The 19,495-nt window shown below is 40.5% G+C and overlaps 3 protein-coding genes across 6 annotated transcripts in view; all 3 read left to right on the top strand.

Annotated features, from left to right (window-relative positions):
• LOC129362801 (gamma-aminobutyric acid receptor subunit alpha-2-like) overlaps positions 1-3,897 on the top strand; it is a 29,141-nt gene extending 25,244 nt beyond the window's left edge. For 2 of the 3 annotated variants that reach the window (XM_055034542.1, XM_055034545.1), the window contains one exon: positions 140-3,897. In XM_055034542.1, the coding sequence (XP_054890517.1) occupies positions 140-451 (312 nt within the window). In that variant the 3' untranslated portion in view covers positions 452-3,897. The remainder of the gene's footprint in view (positions 1-139) is intronic. The other variant, XM_055034543.1, reaches the window with a different exon arrangement.
• A 2,218-nt stretch (positions 3,898-6,115) lies between these two features.
• Positions 6,116-13,879, top strand: guf1 (GTP binding elongation factor GUF1). The gene is made up of 17 exons (XM_055034180.1): positions 6,116-6,829; positions 6,943-7,054; positions 7,347-7,495; positions 7,920-8,000; positions 8,085-8,162; positions 8,230-8,313; positions 8,397-8,461; positions 8,542-8,745; positions 9,166-9,305; positions 9,474-9,597; positions 10,125-10,257; positions 11,375-11,518; positions 11,725-11,858; positions 12,819-12,920; positions 13,340-13,459; positions 13,563-13,599; positions 13,677-13,879. The coding sequence occupies exons 1-17, from the start codon at positions 6,644-6,646 to the stop codon at positions 13,809-13,811; spliced, it is 2,028 nt and encodes a 675-aa protein (XP_054890155.1). The 5' UTR covers positions 6,116-6,643; the 3' UTR covers positions 13,812-13,879.
• Positions 13,880-14,487: 608 nt separating this feature from the next.
• The window catches only part of pigg (phosphatidylinositol glycan anchor biosynthesis class G), a 76,635-nt gene continuing 71,627 nt past the window's right edge, over positions 14,488-19,495 (top strand). Inside the window, exons 1-2 of one of the 2 annotated variants that reach the window (XM_055034179.1) lie at positions 14,488-15,135; positions 15,225-15,430. In XM_055034179.1, coding sequence (XP_054890154.1) covers positions 14,982-15,135; positions 15,225-15,430 — 360 coding nt within the window. In that variant the 5' untranslated portion in view covers positions 14,488-14,981. The remainder of the gene's footprint in view (positions 15,136-15,224; positions 15,431-19,495) is intronic. The other variant, XM_055034178.1, reaches the window with a different exon arrangement.

Here is a 19,495-nt window from a genome sequence, read left to right as displayed (position 1 = left end):
AAATTATGAAAATGAGTGTTCATAGAAAACACGCCGGTGACTGATCTCGTCCCGCTCAGTTTGCAGTCACTGGAAATCCGTGGACAGGTGATGAAAAGCGAGGCTTCGTGAAACTGACCCCCCTCTGTCATTCTGTCAGCAGAAGAAAGAGAAGGCTTCTGTGATGAAGAGGAACAACGCCTACGCCGTAGCGGTGGCAAACTACGCGCCGAACGTGGGCAAGGACTCCAGCACGCTCCCGACCATCGCCAAAGGTGGCGCTGTGGATCCCGGCAAGGCCAAAACGGACGGCAAGGCCCCGGATGCCAAGAAGACGTTCAACAGCGTCAGCAGGATTGACAGGCTGTCGCGGATTATGTTCCCGGTTCTCTTCGGCAGCTTCAACCTCGTCTACTGGGCCACCTACCTAAACAGAGAACCGGTTATAAAGGATATGGTCCCGTCCAACTAGAACCCGGCTTCGGACGGGTTCCGGCCTGTGGAAGAGACGAACCAAATACCTCCAGCCACTGCGGTAGACAAACTTTTTGCAGTCCCGGATTGCTGTGTGATCCTCTTTCTCCACCCATTTTCTACACCGTCTGCAGCACTTTTGAAGAATCCCGGCTTTTGTAAATGTGTACGTATATTTATATATTTAAGGTTTCTTTGTGATACATTGTGTGGTTACTTTGAATCAAGTATTGATTACTTCCTTAAAAGTTATGTCTACGGAAACCTTTATGTGGCCACTGTATATACAAACCAAATGGAGAAAAGACCCTGGAAATTCACACATGCATTTTATTTACTAAAATATTTAGTGTGTTCACCTATTGAAGGTAAAATCACAGTCTTGTTTTTTTTTTTTTTTTTTTTTTTTTTTTTTTGAGTGGAAGGAACTGAAAATAACGTTTTTGGTTTTGGCCATAATTATTTGAGTGACATAATTTTTTAAAAAAATGTTTAAGTAGATAACACATTTGTACAATACTGTTCCTGTTTTAAACTTATAGTCTGGGACAGAAGACAGTTGAAGCAATCTTAACTAAAAAAAAAGGAAAAGGTTTAAAAAAAAGAGATCACTCGTGTGTCAGAAATGATGTCTGTGTTTTTCCAGCGTTTGCGTGCCAGGTTTGATTTCAGTGCAGTACTTCCATAGAAAACCAAGAGAAATCAGGGGGACTCTGGTATGAAGTTCAAAATAGGAAGTGAAAGTATGAGCACCAGGAAGCACCGTCTTGGCTGACTGTTTAGCATTAGCATCAGCGTTAGCATTTAGCTGTGTTCATATTTAAGGGAGTGACTTTACGTCAGCGCGTGGTTTCATTTCGTCCATAAGGATTTTTTTTAATATACCTTCCTTCTTGTCAAAGAATCATTTCCAGCCTGTTGGTTTTCGGTACATTTCATAATTATGTACTTTGACGTTTTTGTTTCTGAGTATGAAATGGTGTCCTGTGCCACGAGTTGTTTTGTGTCGACCATGCTGTAATTCATCCAGGGTTGGGGGACATTTTGGAACAACCTACCGTTCAAAGTAATCTTTAATAATCTATAAAATGATTAGGGAGGGAGATGTGGTTAATAATGCCTTTCAGCTGGAGTACGGACTGGAATCAGAACCGAAGCAAATGTGAAAATAGTTTCAAACGAAGTTCTTAGATAATAATATGCAACTGCATTAAGTCATACATGATTTGAGTGCTTTCTGACAATTTACCTCCATAATTGTGTAATCATATGCTATTGTTTAACCCTCCTGTTACATTGCCATTATCGGCAAACCGGATGAGATTCATTTTATGTTTTGCACTTCAAGTATTATGGCTGAGCTAAAAAACTCATAAATTATCTTTTGTGCTATGTACTAAAAATTGAAGCCATTTTTCTAAAAAAAAAAAAAAAAAAAAGAAAGAAAAAGTGGCAGAAACAGTCACTTGTTGCATTTTTTTTGTCATTCTGCAAAATAATTATTTTCATTTTATTTTTTTCACACAGTGTGATGAAAATGGTGATTGTGTAGTTATGACATGGAACTTGCTTGTTGATTTGTTTATGAGCTAAACATTCATAAAATGTTTCGCTGCTGTTGTTTTTTCACCAGAGTTTGTGTCACACCCCATCACCTCTGATTACATTTCTCCCAGTTGGATCCTGTTCACTCTGGTATATATATAAAAAAAACTTACAGAAATGAGCCATGATCGAACCAAAATAACGTATAGAAATCTCCATAGTGACAGATATTTATATGGATCTCCTATGGCAACTACAAGTTGATGTACGGTCTATATGATCCATCCCACATTAGACAAAAGCATTTCTCTCCACTTTTCTACTGCTGTTTTAAATGGTTGAATGCATTATTTCTCTGCAACCACTTTGTCTTATTGTTTATCTTTTTTTTTGTTTTTAGCTGTTTTTCTTGAGGGGTCATTTTACGTCTCAATGATTTTGTATATCAATGTTTTTTGTTGGTTTTGCTCTTGACTTTTTTGGTTTTAAAACTGCTTTATACCAGTTTTCCAACTATTCTGTGGTCCCTTGAGGAGATTTTGTTCCAGTTTTAAACTAATTGTCAGCAAAACACACACACAAAATCCCAATAGGAGATTACTCGAAGTTGTATAGCCAATACAAAGAACCGAATAAAATCAATAAATTTAGGGTGAAATTTGACATGTTCAGAAAACATGACAGATAAATTGTGTTTTTATTATTATTAATCTTCATTTCTTGAATAACTTAAAAACTGAGTGAAGCAAACCGATGGAACATGGATACAAAATGGAAGAGGGTGGCGACATTTAAAAGAAAAAAATGTATGAATTTGTAAAAAAGGAACGACCAGAAAGTCTTTTATACTCCATTTAGACATGATGTCATCAAAATGATAAATTCATCTACATTGCTGTCTCTTTTTAGTGTAAATGATACAGATTTTATTAAAATGATGAGATGGAAAAACTTGAGGAAAAAAAGGTTTAAAAGCGAAGAGAAGAAGTGTTCTGTTTCTGTTTACAGTAAGACGAGTCGCCCCCTGCTGGCCAGCTAAAACCTTATAGTGACATACGCAGAGGTCATGGTGATATATCTATTTAATTCGGTTGTTAAAAAGACTAAAACATTTCTGTGGATTTGAGATGACTGGTTGCTTTTGCATTAAGCAAAGGAAAACAATTTGCCTGAAAAAGACAAACAAAAAGAGGAACTGGAGGTAGAAAAGTGAACTGGATCCAACTGCAGACAGAAGGAACAGAAATGTAGAAGAAATGCGTGTGTCGGTTTTACGTGTTTAACTTTCGAAATGTAACAATTGTGTTCTCCGTAAGCGATGTTGAGATTTGTTGCGGTGGGAGAGACATTCCCTCGACATCGTTGCTTCAGGCTTCCTCTGAAATGTTTCCACCATATTTCAAGACAAATCAGGAAATCCTAAGACATTTGAGAGCGACACCGCAAATATTCCAAACATATACACCTGATTCTAACTCCAGTAAAACAACAACAAAAAAGGGTCAGACATCTTGTTTTGTTTTTCTTTCACATCCGGCTAATCGTTTGTGTTTGTGGCCTGAAGTGAAAGGACGCTGTCGAGCTTTAAAGGAAAATCAGAAGGTACATGCGGTTGTCATGTAATTTATTCACATTAGCATCAAAATAGAACAGGAGCTACCAGTTGTTCTGCTTCACAAACATCTGGCACGAGAAAAAAAAATCTGAATATTACGTTAAAATCCATGTCTGTGTCATGAAGTCCATCAAGGTTCTAAGGACTAATTTATCCTCCCTGAATTACAGAAATGTGTGATATAAAACATTTGTTGATGATTTTTGTTTGTCATTGCATATGTATATATCTATAAACAATCATATTCAGCCTCATTTATATTCTCATAAAGTGCTCTGATTTGACTTTACAGCTTCATTTGCTTAATTTTGCCCAATTCATCTACTTATCCAAACAGACTTTGCATGCAGGTTCGTTTCACCCATCAGGAGATCCAGCTCCACCTTTTCTCCTGGCATCCAGGCTCAAACTTCAAAACATTCCAGGTACAGATGATTGTTCAGAAGATGGAGGACTGATTTAGTGCACACTTGTTTTTTTTTTTTTTTAATAAAACACATTCTTCCAGCTCTTCTCATCTATTTTTGTGACGCTGGCCGTTGGCACCGCAGAGGCAAACAGCAGCTGTAGATTAGACTCCCCATATTGCTTCTTCTGATGGAGACTTATTGATTAAAAAAAGAAAACAAGTGGACATCTCTGGTTCAATAATATAATAAAATGGTAAAAAAAAAAAAGTAGGGTACAATATGTGGATAAATAATTTGTTTTTTTTCTTCTTTCTATTCAACTAACCTATCCCCCCCCCCTTTTGGTAGCAGCGTTTCGCCCTTGTCTCTCTGGAGTACGAGCCGAGCAGCTCTTCTCTTCCTCTGCAGGAGTCGATCCTGCCAGCCAGCGCTGCCATGCTGCCAACAACCATTACTATTTAGCCAGAAAGCCCCGGTGGCACTGAGCTGTGATGCGGGGCTCGTTTCCTGACCTCCTTCTCGAGCCGTGCCTCCGTCCTCAGTCCACGGCCGACCCCCGCTTGTCTGCCCAGAGATCGTGCCCTGACAGAAATCTCTGCTGATGGACGGGAAGTGTCCCGCCGGCCGCACAGCGCTGCGTGGCCGCTTGCAGACACGCCTCAAAAGTCCACATAATTGACGGCCTTGCGGGGGGTTTTAGGAAATGTCAGATCGCGGCATTCAAGCGAAAAGAGGCCTTTTGATACATTCAAAGAGCATTCTGGTGGAAACCGTCCAGTTCTAACACACTCATTTTTAAAACACCGATTGCTAAAAGATTCACTCCCCTGAAGCTGTTCAACATTTTGTTGAAAATGTTGAACAGCTTACAGGGTCAAAGGTCCTTGCCGCTGACCTGTAACCCAAAATGTCAGCTCCCTGAAAGCTCTTGCAAGGTCTACTGTTGTTATTGTAGAATTTATTCTTTTGTTTTGTTTTTGTTTTGCGTGGACTTTTTGTGCTAAGTCCACACAGCGTAGTAGGACTGAAACGATTAATCGTGATGGATAGATTATTCAAATAATCAGCAACTAATTTAGTAAATGATTAATCGTTAACTCAAAAAACAAAACGGCCATTCGCCACACATCAGCGTGGCTTCAACACACTAATGAAGCCAAAACCACAAAAAAAGTATATGTACATTTTGAATTGAAGATTAAAAAACACATTTTTCTGTAAATTACTTTCACTCAGAAGTTCTCAAGCAGCTCAGTTTTCAATTCACCTGGTTCCAATTCTGTAAAAAAAATAATAAACGATTATGCACCTTTACATATCCAATTATTAATCACTTAATCAGAAAAATAAAATAAAATGACCAGCTCTTCTGTGTAGGGCGAGCAGAAATGGCCGAGATTTTCACACCTTGACGTAAAAAATATTTTTAGCTGCCAAACGCGAATAAAGAGGTTTGAGAGCGACCAACTTCCTGGTTTCCCTTTGTCTCACTTTTTAAAATATGCTGTTTATATTGTGACTCTGAGCTTGTTTGTCCGGTTTATCATTTGCCAGCAGATGTCCAGAAACACTTCCCAAGCATCATTTTGTCTGGGGCAAAGTGAAAAATAAATGAATAGGTAAATATATATATATATATATATATATATATATATATATATATATATATATATATATATATGCATATATATATATACATATATATATATAAATTAAATTAATGACATGTTTTCAAGAGGGTGGCTCTATCATCTCACAAAGGACAGTGTGCATTCTCTAGATCAAAGCTTCTAGATTCTAATTGTCAAGAAAAATAAAATAAAAACCACAACAAGCCGCATCTAGGGCTAATAGATGCTTATTATTTCTGCTCCAAGGAGAAAAGCAATAATCTATTCGAGGCAGCTTCGTTGTCATAGCAACTGACGTCAATTTTTAAAAAAATCCCACGTCGAGTGGGCGGGGCTAACGGCTGTCAGACTGGCTCCCTGACGCATAGCGTCATTTCCAGGCGATGCAGTTAATTCCTCTCCCTGCTTTCCGCCAAAAAATAAACCCGTAAGCGAGAAACTAACTCATAGTTTTCGTTTAGAAAAGAAACACAACATCGCCTCCACAAATAAAGGAAGAACAGTGGTGTCGAGAGAGCGTCGAGTGAAGTAAAACAAAACAGTCATGCAGCTGAACGAAGCGGGTTTCCCTCAAAATGTCGCTAATTTCCGTATCGATAATCAAGTTGCCTGGCGTTGTGCTTGTTTAAGCTGCCTTTCGACATTTCGAAAAACTAAAATTACTCGTTTCAAGCGAAGTGGTTCAAGTTAGCATTTTTTTTATCGAGTTCTGGTTCGAAATAAATACGTGTCCCATAATTCCTTGCTGCTGACCTGTGACCCAAAATGTCAGCTCCCTGAAAGCTCGCGCAAGGACTACTGCTGTTTGCAGCGGGTTTATTTTTGTTATGGGTGTTATTTATTGTTCACTAAGCTCTCACGTAGCTGCTTCTGTCACGTTAGCATGCTGCTAACCTTGCTAATGCTGCGCAGGTGGCTTTCGGGGGGTTTGTTAGCATTTCTCCTTCCCTGATAATAATAATGATAATGTTGTGAGGTGTCTAGAGAACATGACGTTTTTTCTCATCAAACAGCTCCGCGACATTTCTCTGTTAGGACGGGTTTTACCGTTTAAAGTGTGTCGGAGGAAAATACCGAGCTGCAACACTAGCTACAGGGTGCTGAGGCACCGCTGGATGAAAGGTCTGCCTGTATTGTCCAGCAACTGCAGGAGCTTTAGCACACAGCCTGCCAAGGTAACACACCCACCTCAGAGTCAGTGAAGGCAACGGTGCATGGATTGCTGTTAGTAAATGTGAAATATTTAATTTACAGCTAACAGAGTTAGTTGTTCTGTGTTGATCCTAAGGATGCTGTCGACCTGTCCAAGTTCCCTGTGGACAGAATCAGGAATTTTTGCATCATTGCCCATATCGACCATGGAAAAAGCACCTTGGCTGACAGGCTGCTGGAAATGACAGGTAGAAAGCTCCACGGAGTCTGGCACCTCTATAAAACAGTATCAAACAGCTTGAATGTGGACTTTTGTTTTGCCTGAATATTCTCCAAATCAAACCACATCTTTTCAGTCTGAGACATTTGTCGTCACATCTGGTGTTCCCCAGGGCTCTGTTCTTGCTCCTGTTTTTGTTCGTAGATCATTATCATCACTGTCCTCTTTGCCACTTTGTCGGCGTGTTTGGAAATGTGACGTAGGCATGTGTGTCTGTTGTGCTCGAGCAGTCTCTCACTGTTGATACAATTGGAAAACAGGCGCCATCGCAAAGACGGAGAAGAACAAGCAGGTTCTGGACAAGCTTCAGGTGGAGCGGGAGCGAGGGATCACCGTGAAGGCCCAGACTGCTTCATTGTTCTACAGCCACGACGGACAGGAGTATCTCCTAAACCTCATTGACACACCGGTAGAGTCCCACTTCTTCACAGTTCAAAATGTGTTTTGAGCACCAAATGTTTGTAGTAATGTGACTAAATATGAAAGATATCTTGCAAAGTTTCCCCCAGAAAAACTTGTTAAGCCCGGTGGTTGGGTGTCAGGGCGGTCATTCATCCAACGTCATGTTTTTGAATTTATAAAATTTTTAAAGTTGACAGGAAATTTGAAAATATCACTTGATAGTCATGTGTTATTGAAAGATTAGGACCTGAACACCAACTATAGAGTCTTAAAAAATGCAAACATTTGAAAAAGACTTAAATAAATAAGCAATGCTTAGCCAGGTGAGGGCACAAGTAAAGCCTGGTGGCCCGCCAGGCTTGTAATACACTTGGAGAAACCCTGTCTCTTATTAAGAATTTGTTTTGAATGCAGCTTTGCCTTCTCTCCAGGGCCATGTGGACTTCAGCTACGAAGTGTCCCGTTCACTTTCCGCTTGCCAAGGTGTCCTGCTGATTATTGATGCCAATCAAGTAATAAATATATATTTATTAATTTTCCGAGGATTTATCTTCCTGCATGATGTGAGGTCTCTCATCTGTTGTTGTCTCTCAAAGGGGATTCAGGCGCAAACTGTCGCCAACTTCTACCTGGCCTTCGAAGCCCAGCTGGCTATCATACCTGTGATTAACAAGGTACTTTCAGACCTTCCCACTGGGAGTTGCCCGTGCAAAGCAAGGTGACCTTATTCCGTCTCCTCAGATTGATTTGAAAAACGCCGACCCGGAGCGAGTGGAGTCGCAGATCGAGAAGGTGTTTGATATCCCACGCGAGGAGTGCATCAGGGTAAAAGATGGCGGGAAGACGCTAACCGTTTCCCCGTACGTTTCACTGCGCATGCCTCACAAACGTCTCCTCCTGTGCGTCAGATTTCAGCCAAGCTGGGAACAAACGTGGAGGCGGTTCTTCAGACGGTCGTCGAAAGGATCCCGCAGTAAGATCGGCGAGTTAGTCCTCTCCGTCTCTCGCGTGAAGTCTCGGTTTGCTCACGCTCTCCTTCTTTCCCCCCCCCAGTCCTGGAGGGAGCGTCGACGACCCGTTCAAAGCTCTGGTGTTTGACTCCAATTTCGACCACTACAGAGGAGTGGTGGCCAACATCGCCGTGATCGGAGGTCGGGTGAAGAAGGGTGACAAGATCGTGTCGGCGCATCTCAGTAAAACCTACGAAGTCAATGAGCTGGGCCTGCTGCGGCCAGAGGAGCACGCGACACAGAAACTGTACACAGACGGCGTTTATCGTTATCTACTGGTCTTTGGTTTACAGTTTATTCTTTGCCAGTCAAACTTTTTACAGCCTGGAAAATAAAAATCCAGGTCAAGAAAATATAAAAATGCTGAACCTTCAAAACATAAATTTATTGGAGATCTGTGCTTTAATGAGGCAAACATGCAAAACCTTATTTGCATTTTGATTTACAATACTCTGTGCCACCATTTGCTACAAATCTCTAGTGTATTCTTTTAATTAATTAAGTATAACTTTATTTTGTTGTTGTTTTATTATTTCTTGTGTTTTAAAAAATATTAAATGGCTTTCTTTGTTCTTGGCCCCCAATTAATTTTGGCCAACGTAATAAAAAGTTTTATCCAAGCGTCATGTTAGCGCCTCGTGCTAATACCAATATGGCCGTTCTCCAGTTTTGCAGGCCAGGTGGGTTACATCATTGCGGGGATGAAGGACGTGAAGGAGGCCCAGATTGGCGACACTCTTTACCACCACGAGCGTCCGGTCCAAGCTCTTCCTGGCTTTAAGCCTGCCAAAGCCATGGTGTTCGCCGGTGAGACTCTCCCTGATTTCCGCGTTTAAAAAGTAAACTGGAGGTAGAGAACGGTCTAAACGATGTTCTGCTCTCAGCCCCTGAGTCAGGTTTTGTTTACGTGAGGCTTTCAATGAGTCGTCCAGTGTGACTGCTAATGTGCTCCCTTTGTCGTTTCCTGCTCCTCAGGCATGTACCCAATGGACCAATCAGAGTACCCGGCCCTGCGGAGCGCCATCGAGAGGCTGACCCTGAATGACTCCAGTGTCACAGTGCAGAAAGACAGCAGTCTGGCCCTCGGAGCAGGCTGGAGGTCAGAACCGGCGCTTTTCAGTTAGAGGAAAAACTGACTTCTGGGTCGTAAGACAGAAGGTGGGGTCAGGATTTGTACTGAGGTCTCCAAGGAGAAAATGTTGGCGATAAGGCCACTTATCGGCAACATTTCTCTTATTATAACGCGCTTCTTTTATATTGTTGACGTGAGACATGCGTCGTAATTCTCCACCAGAAGATGCCTTAAATCAGGACGTAAATAACAGCAAAAAATAATGATTATGAACTTCTGAGTGAAATTTGTTCTGCTGGCATTGCATCATAATCGCTACGCATCCTGACTTCTCGACAGAAATTGCCATCAATGCTTCACACAATGCTGTTGCTATTTGTTGCGATTTCTCTGCTGTTGCTGTGATCTCGTGTAGTCTATGCTTCGGCGTTCGTTGCTGAATAAACTTTAAAATCGATCCAAATTTTAAAGCTGTGGGAATGTGGCCTCAGACGTCTTTTCTGCTTCCTCCACCTGTTTTCTAGCGGTGTTGCGTTGTGTGTCCTCCTCTACAGACTTGGTTTTCTGGGTCTTCTTCACATGGAGGTGTTCAATCAGAGACTGGAGCAGGAGTACAACGCGTCGGTCATAGTGACCTCCCCCACCGTGCCGTACAAGGCCATCCTATCCTCGGCGAAGCTCATCAAGGTAGAGACCGCTTCTTGCACAAACGTCCGTTTTTTTTGTTTTCAACTGCAGAGATTGGTTGGATTACAGATCAGGAATGTTTTGTTATGGATAGTGAAAAGTGCCAAATTACAATAAATAAGTAAACTTGTAAATACTTAATTAAATGTGTCATTGTTTTATTAAAACTGGAAATAAATATAGAAATGTAGAATCAGCTATATGTGCCTCTATTAACTGCAATGCTTTTATTCTTAAAAAAATTGATTTTATTATAATCATCATCATTATTATTATTATAACATTTAAAAACAATAAACTGTCAACTTTAGCCATTAAACTTCCATTCATAATTATTTTATGAGTGGGCGGGATCAGAGAGGCTTCTCTGGAGATCCTCGCATCTGATTGGCTGCTTCACACAGCAAGTCAAACAGCTTCCCCCAAGTTGACTCTTTGTCAATATTTTCACTGGAAATGTGGAGAAAACTTTAATGAGCTATTTATGGGTGAGCAGCTACAACCTCAAAAGAGTTTTCCCTGGAGTGAGTTTAATAGTTATTTTATACATGTTAAAAGACATGCACTGCAAAAACACAAAGTCTTACGAAGTAGTAATGTCTTGTTTTTAGGGTAAATATCTTAGTGCACTTGAAGTAATACGGACAAAAATGATATGTAATTTGTCAGCACAAAATTAGAGCTGGTTTTAAGTCAATAATTCTTTAATTTTGATTATTTTAAACGGTACTAGTTCCACTGGCTGGATTATTTCACTCATAGTGAGACATTTTCCCCAGAGTGAAATAATCTGCCAGTTAAGCTAGTGTCTTTTTAAAAATCAATTTTCAAGAATTATTGATGTTAGAACCAGCTCCTCTATCATGTTGAAAAGCGACTTGTCTCTTCATTCCTTTTATTTTTTTCTCAAGATATTTGAGAGATATTTGCAGATTTTGATCCTTTTTATCAAAAATTATGATATAATTTCTGCCTGCTTATAGAGGAATAGTTTTTTATTTATTTATTTTCCAATTTTAAGGTATTTTTCCTCCTGACTTTCTCCTTAATGAAGCCTGTCATATGTGATCAGAACCTCTAAAACCGGTCCCATGTTCCTGTGTTCTTGTCCTCACAGGAGCACGGCGGCGAGGAGGTAACTGTAGTGAACCCGGCTCAGTTCCCAGACAGATCGGTCGTGTTGGAGTATTTGGAGCCCATGGTGCTGGGGACGATTCTGGCTCCAGACGCTTACACCGGCAAGATTATGAGCCTGTGCATGGTAAGAGGAATGGGAGTAAAATGCTAAAGAGATGAGTTAAAACTCAGTGTGGATGCAGTTATGCACACATAAACACACCAGTTTAGAAAATGAAGAATGCACACAGGTGTGCCTGCTGCGGGTCAGACAGTTAGCTTTTAAGCTCGATGTTCTGATAAAAGCAAAACTAAAAGCCTTGGAAAAGAAAGCCGCGGTTTATCTTTCAGAGTCGCAGGGGGGTGCAGAAGAGCATGGTGTACATCGACGAGCAGCGTGTCATGCTGAAGTATCTCTTCCCCCTGAACGAGATCGTTGTGGACTTCTACGACCTCCTCAAATCAATGTCCTCTGGATACGCCAGGTAAGCTCTTGTCGGTCACAGCATGCAGCTCAAAACAACGGCTGGTTTTCGTACATCAAGAGAAAAAAACGGGAGAAAATGAAAAGGGACAAATTTGTTATGTTCTGTTTATTGAGAAAAATTAATTATTAATTACTAATCTAGTAAAAATAAGTAAGTCTTCACACTCGGGATTTTCAGGCTTTTATGTGCAGCTGTAACTACAACTGACCGGTTCCAGCTGCTTCAGGATTAGCGTTAAACATCAAGTTGGAGGACTTCGTACTCGGTCTTTTCCATTACAACTGTCCGAGTGTTAATTTCACATTTACCTCTCAGTACATTTATGCATTTTAATATCGAAAGAACATATTAGAGAGAGTAATGATTAATTGTCAATTAATCAGATTAAAGTTAGCTACAGTTATCGATTAGCTGATGATATCCGTTTAAACCTTCTTTTAGTGGTGTAGTTCGTCCGACTGCCACCAGATGGCACCGCTGGTCATTCTTACAAGAAAGAGACACGGTTCATTTGGGATGCAAAATGTACTTTGTGCAGTTCTGTTTTGAAATAGAAACACTCGACAAGCTCCTCTTGTTCTCACCTCAATGTCTCATTCAGCTGTTTATGTGCTACGAAGGCAAGGATGCGTTGACAAAAAAGCTTAGGGCATAACAAATAAAATTATGACATGATGGAGAGGGACATGATGACAATAAGCAAGGCTAAATCTGAAAGCAGTCACAAGTTAAAGCAAATGCTGCATATTACGAAAAAAATCATCCCTTTATGCTAATGAAAGACGGTAATTAGAAGTGCTAGTAACTCGGTTTTCTTATAAAATATGACTTTCCTCCAGTTCTGTTGTTTTTCTCGTCATTCTTATTTGATTGGTAATTCTGGACCTTGTTGATTTTCCTGAAGTGCCTCTGAAAGCTCTGCGTTCTTCTCACCACTTTCATCTGTTGCTTCCACAGCTTTGACTATGAGAATGCAGATTACCAGGCTGCCGATTTGATAAAGATGGACATTCTGCTGAACGGCCGGCCGGTGGAGGAGCTCACCACCATCGTACACCGGTACAGTCAAGTCTTTATTGTGCTCAAATAATCTGGATGGTTGTATTTGTTACTCTGGTGCTACTTTCTAGCACTTTCACACTTCCTCAGTTGGTTTTTAATTAAATTGGTTTCTGTGGAGTTTGACTGATATGACAGTTATTCTAATCCTACAGTTCAATCTCTGTGTTCTGCACAAAACTAAAGTTTACTATTCTCTTGGAGGGCAAACTTGCATTACGCCATCATCAGTATATATTACTTGAAAACGGTCTCCAAAACAACAACAATGTTCAAGAAATTGCTAATTTCTTCAACAATTTATTGTTCAGTAAAATTTGCCTTCATCTGCGGACAGTAAAAATTTAAGTACAATTAAGGGCTTGTTTTTACATATAGGTATGTATATTTGTATCTTCTGACTGGGTTTTTCCTGACAGGGAGCGTGCTTACAGTACAGGGAAAGCCATGTGTGAGCGCCTGAAAGAATCCATTCCCAGGCAGATGTTTGAGATCGCCATCCAGGCAGCCATTGGAAGTAAAGTCATAGCAAGAGAAACGTAAGTAGTACAGCTCCTCCGTCTGTCAGCAAAATCCTGGCCATAGAACAACAATCAATAAGTAGCGCTTTGGAATAAACGTGGTGCTGTGTTCCTCTTTCAGAATAAAAGCATTCAGGAAAAATGTTCTTGCGAAATGTGTAAGTAGAAAGGCTCCTGTTGTCTTGTGTGATAACTTGCCGCATGTCGTCATAATCAATCATTCATCTTTTTGCAGTACGGAGGCGACATAACGCGGAAGATGAAGCTGCTGAAGAGGCAAGCCGAGGGTAAAAAGAAGATGCGGCGCATCGGCAACGTCGACGTTCCAAAAGACGCCTTCATTAGTGTTCTGAAGAGGAAAGAAAAATAAAATCATTATTTATGGACTTTGCTGCAACTGTAATCAAAAAATAAAGGAATTGCTTCTTTTTTTTTAAACTTTGGCAATCTCTTTTAGTTTTTTAGATTTTTTTTTCCTTTCTAACGCTTTGTTTATATTTCTCTAATAAAAAATGGACACAATACCAGAAATAAAATACAAAATTAGACATTTTTCTCAATCATGTTGGGATTTTAATACATATTTAGAGGATAAGAAGTGAAGCAATTTCATTATTGGCATTATTAAAAACAAAAAAAGTGAACAGCTTGTTAAAACATGGAAGCGTTCAGGAAAAATGTGCCACAACTCGGTTGGGAGAAACAACTATAGGTCCTCCAGTCTGTAATTCTGACCTTTATGGAAGAGCAAGATGAAGAGTTTCATGTTGTGTTAACACTCCACAACTTCAGCTGTTATTAAAATTCCATAAAATATTAAATCAAGGTATGTAATGATGTTGACGCTGAAGGGAACGAGAAATAAATTCTAACTATAAGGGAGGAATGTGGATGTAATTTTTATGATGTGTATTAGTTTGATATTCACCTCTATTTACTTTTTGCGAATATTGTAGGAATGAACGAGCATAAATCATGGTGTAAACAGCGATGTCTTGCAGTGACTAAATTCTGCCAGCAGGTGGCAACAGAGGCTCAGACATGAATATACGGGTACTCTAGTCCTGTCATCATTGTCTTAACGTACTTCTTTTTTGTTTACAGTTTAGCCTTATATATTCTTAACTCTTTCTCCTCTAAGAGCAGAATTAAAACTTCAATATTACAGGATTACATATTTTTTTTAAATTTACAATTTCATCATCGTGCAACCTCAGTCATGTGGCGTCCAAACCCAAACATAACCCAAAAGCTCTTTAAAAAAAAGCGCGTTGGTCTCGTCTGGTCCTGTCGCCTGCCGTAGTTTATCAACGCGGAAGCTAAAATGAATGGCTATGTTGCTAACCGGTATTAGTGCATTTATCCCAAATACACGTCACAAACATTGACTGTTCGCTACGTTTCCTGACAGACGGGCATGTTGCGGGGTGACACGCAGCTTGGCGCGTTGTCCCGGTGATGCGTGGCCGCTGCAGCTGCTGCTGTGTGTCGTCAGCGACTTGTCCCGTTCAGAGAAGTTAAGTCGCTCCGTAAAACCACCATGAGAATCCGCTCGTCTGTGTTCGCCTGCTTCATTTTAATATTTGAAGTGCTCGGCGTCGCCCTCTTTCTGAGGGGCTTCTTCCCCGTTCCGGTAAAGTCTTCTTTCTCCTCCAAGAGCAAGCTGTCAGATTCACCCGCGGAGCCGCTGGCAGGTGAGAGCCCCCAGCATCACCCTGCCCCTACCGGTCTGTCTGTCCCCCTGGCTGTGGATAAGCTCATCTGAGATGTTCTTTCCTCGCAGGAAGCCATCCCAACTCCAGCCGCCTGCCCCAGCCTCTGTTCAGGAGGGTCGTCCTCATGGTGGTGGATGCCCTCCGAGAGGACTTTGTGTTTGGACCCGCCGAGGGGCCCCGCATGCCCTACACCCGGCACCTGGTCGAGAAAGGCTCGTCCCACAGCTTCGTGGCCAAGGCAAGACCTCCCACTGTCACCATGCCCAGGATCAAGGTAAGGCCTGTTTATGCTATATTTTTTAAATATGCAAAGGCATCTGAAGACTTGGTTTTCCAACAACGCATCCTTAGAAAGTATTACATTTATGTGTCTGAAATAAAAGCCTTAAAATGTCTTGAATAGTAAAACGATTTAAGTTGACCTTAAATGCGCCCTGCAGCGGCAGAACTACTTAATCTCATATAGTTTGTTTTTTCTTGCCGGACTTTTCTGTCACTCATTCAAGTGGTCTCAAAGACGCTACCACTTAGCTAGCTAAGTGTTAGCTAAGACGCTACCACTTAGCTAGCTAAGTGTTAGCTAAGACGCTACCACTTAGCTAGCTAAGTGTTAGCTAAGATGCTACCACTTAGCTATCTAAGGCAAATTCTTTTAGTTAGCTAGCTACTAAGCTAGCTACCTTTTAAGCAATGAAAAAGGTTAGCTGGCTAGCTGGTTAGCTTAATTTGTCATCCATAATAGGTAAGTGAAAATTTATTGCTGTTCGTTTTTCGCAATTTCCCCCCGCCCCAGAAATGAAATCTTCAAAACCAGAAATTTTGTTTAAAATTTATTTATTGTTCAGCCCGACTTGGCATATTGTTCGATAACCTGAGCTCTCCTGCTGTGTTTCTCCATTATGCCGTTCACTCTCTGATGTTCTCAAGCAAACCTCTTAATCTGAGCCACACTGAACCACAGATGCAGACACTCTATTAAATGTTTAAGTCTCTTCCAAAGACCTTGGATTGTGTTATTTCCTGTTGTTTTTTATTCATAAACAATGCATCTTTTTTTGCTCCCCCTCATATTTTGTATTGGTCTGTCGCATAAAATCCAAAAAAAAGATCAAAGTTTATATCGTAACTTTCAAGAGGTGTGAATGTTTTTGCAAGGCACCGTATGAGTCAAAGCGTCAAAGTCAGCATCACTTTGTCTTTTTTGTCCATTTCCTCTCTATTATTATTACCATTGCAGTTGTTTTTTCTAAAACAATAAAACAATTCTACCAAGACTGTTAGTTTTAAGGAAGGAAAACCTTCGATGTTTGTGTCGCTGACCTCAGATGTTGGAGTGTTTTGACTGTAGTTGAACCATGTTGGGTTTTATTAACAGAATAATATAGTCCAGCATCAAATGAAGCATTCATTTTTTTTTTTATCACCTCAATATATGAGAACATTATTATTATGTTGTTAGTCTGTTGTTAAGGTTCGGACACAGTGAGTTTAATCAAATGGTCATTTTAAATGTGATTATGGCTTTAACTTTTCTGAAATTCAAAATACACACACTTCCAATGATAATTTTCCCCTCTCTATCCTTTGCATTATCGACTTTATCAGTCATAAAATCATTAATACACAACAGGAGCTAATGATAAACCACCTGTTTCCTACCAAGTGTTGGAAAATCACAAACAAAACGGACAGGCAGTGCTTGAAAAGTTGAGGAGCTACTTACTCCACAAGAGTTGGGAATGTTTCGTGGAGCCGGAAGTCCAGTTTGTTGATTAACTTAAACATCAGCAACTCTAACCTCTTCTATAAAAACACAAGCTGTGTTCAGCTTTTGGTTGGAAGCCCTGAGATGTGTGTTAATAAAGCATAAAGAAGGAGAGATGTTAGAAGGGACCATGAAGAAAGAGTTATCTTGGCCATCTTCCCTAAATAATTCATCCTGCTGCGGCATTCATCTTTCCGTCAAGCTGTGCCCGTCAGTCTTTGCGGGAATGGCTGTCCGAGGAAGTTCATTCAGACGTCAGTCAGAAGAACAAAATAAAACTCAATTCCACGTCATTCGGGCCTCCATTGTTCATCCTGCATGTCAAATTTTATGGCAGAAAACGAGACCGCTTATAAATTTACAGGATATGGTCTTCCTGTTTTTTTTTTTTTTTTTTATAAATAAAAAAGGTAGCAACTTGTTATGAGTTTGGAAAATTTTACAAGAGCAAATATTAAGTCTTTATAAAAAAAAAATGTGATTAATCGAAAAGAAATAATATCATACCACTCCATCATGTTGCATTGAAAACAAACATATCAGCCAGGGATGCACTGATATGAAAATTTGGGCCGATATCAATATCTGATATTAGTATTGTTGTTAAGGCTAATAACCAATATTTACCAATGTATAGGTACATTTATTTACTTCGATACACTTCAGAGACTTTAAAAAGAAAACTACCACCCAAGATTGAACTGAATAATGGTTGTTAATATCGACCCAGTTTTATTTCAGATATGTTAAAAAGCGACAAATATCTGCTGAGACTGATGCTAGTGCCGATATTAGATGAATATCGTGATCCATTTTATATCAGCTGTTGTGTTGAGTTAATGATTCCGTCTTGTATATAGCAACCACAGTGTAATTTAACATGGAAAATCTACAACTAAACAGAAGCTACATGTTAGCCCCTGCTGGCAGGTAAAGCAGATGAGACAGAATAACTGAGGAGGACAGAGCAGAGATTTGAACCACCAACCCACAAGTTACAAGATAAACTTCTGGTTCCTGGGCAACTTTTGCATTCATAAAATAAAACTAGAATGTGCGTTAACCTACAGGCCAATACCAGTTTCTGGTTTTATTTGTCATCCGACCGGTTAGTTCAGATGTCGGACAGATTACTTTTTTTTTTTTTTTACATGATTATATCAAATACAAGTGGAAAAAAAAAAACTTTGCTTCATGTTGAACAGTCGTAGCAGTTCTGAATCCAAGTGAAAGTAAGTAAAAGACATCACAAAAACATTCCCACTTATCAATCAAGGCAGGTTTCAGGTTCCATAAACAGGAAACAGTTAAAGTCCTTAATCCTAAAGCATTTAAAGGATTGGAGAAAATAAATCACATTTCAAAAACTATTTAACCAACCAATAATTAATCAGAGCAGATCTGAGAAAAATATCGTCCGATTCCGATCGGTGCGTTTTTAACAAACCTGTCCACCAGTCATAACGGGTTTTTTTTGTTTTGTTTTAACGTAAATGAAGTTTGCATACACATACCGCCCAGGAAACATATAACTATGCAGTGTAAGGAAACTACGAGGAACTCTTCAGAAACAGCAAATAAATGTTCTTTTCTGGATCCGAAGGCAGGAAAACGGGGCGTGTTGTTAAATTTTAAATTTTACAATTTGGTTGATGACGCGTCATGTCGATGAGAGCAGCGCGAGTGCTGCCGAGCCAAGAGGGAATGGCAGTCATGTTGTGCTTGCTGCCGATGACAGTTTGTTGTGCTGAAACATGCCGAGACGGCGACCCGACTGCTGCGAACAGCAAAGAGTCAGCACTTGTTGTCAGGAGGCAGGAGGTTGCAAAAGCGGTGATATTTTTATGTTTTGTGTTTTTTTTTTTCCACCTGCAAATGATCAGCTTAGCTTAGTCTGTATCCCATAGTCGGCGGGGCAGGGCAGAGGGGGACGAAAGGCGTCTGACAAAAAGCTGAAGGGTAAAGTGGAATATATTTTTTTTCTCTCCCGCGTCAGAGGTAGAGAAAAAAAGTATGAGGCGACTTTTTATGCTTTCTCGGTGGTGGCAGAAAAGAATGAGGATGTGCTGACGGTGTCAAACTGTCTCAACCCAAGGAGACGGGAGCCACACATCAGCCTGGAGAAGCCCTGCTGCAGAGAAAAGACGGCGTGGACAGAATCGTCCTCAGTGATGTCCTGATGAAATGGTTGGGGAGGTAGAATGGGAGCTGTGGGAATTCACACTCAACGGCTTCTTGGCAAAGTGCACAGCTGATGCTTACTTAAAAATATTCCTGATCAGGGAAACAAAATCAGTCACTCTTTCTCATGAAACAAATAGTTTAGTCTAGAGAGGTGAGTTTGGCCTTGTTTTCTTGAAGTCGTACTGGAGCCACGGTGCGGTGGTTTGGTGTGATACCCCGGGGTTCTTCGCGGCCCTGCTTGAAGCAGATGGTTTCCTCTCGCACGTCGTGCTTCAATTTGAGTTCTGATTATAGTCATCAAACGAAATTATGACATATGAGAACGCATGACGTCCAAACTCTCACTGGTCCACCAAACTAACCTGGCTCACTGCCACCATCTCCAGTCAG

Source organism: Poeciliopsis prolifica, unplaced genomic scaffold, assembly GCF_027474105.1.
Source record: "Poeciliopsis prolifica strain line A6 unplaced genomic scaffold, Auburn_PproV2 SCAFFOLD009, whole genome shotgun sequence".
Lineage (NCBI taxonomy): Eukaryota > Metazoa > Chordata > Actinopteri > Cyprinodontiformes > Poeciliidae > Poeciliopsis > Poeciliopsis prolifica.
The sequence above is the reverse complement of the archived record's forward strand: the minus strand, read 5'-3'. Positions and strand labels throughout refer to the sequence as shown.

What these genes read in the sequence shown, in the direction of transcription:
- guf1 (XM_055034180.1), top strand. Translation starts at nt 6,644, where the DNA reads ATGACGTTTTTTCTCATCAAACAGCTCCGCGACATTTCTCTGTTAGGA. An exon ending in CAGGCTGCTGGAAATGACAG is followed by an intron (nt 7,055 to 7,346) that starts GTAGAAAGCTCC and finishes ATTGGAAAACAG; the next exon opens with GCGCCATCGCAAAGACGGAG. An exon ending in GAGCACGCGACACAGAAACT is followed by an intron (nt 8,746 to 9,165) that starts GTACACAGACGG and finishes GCCGTTCTCCAG; the next exon opens with TTTTGCAGGCCAGGTGGGTT.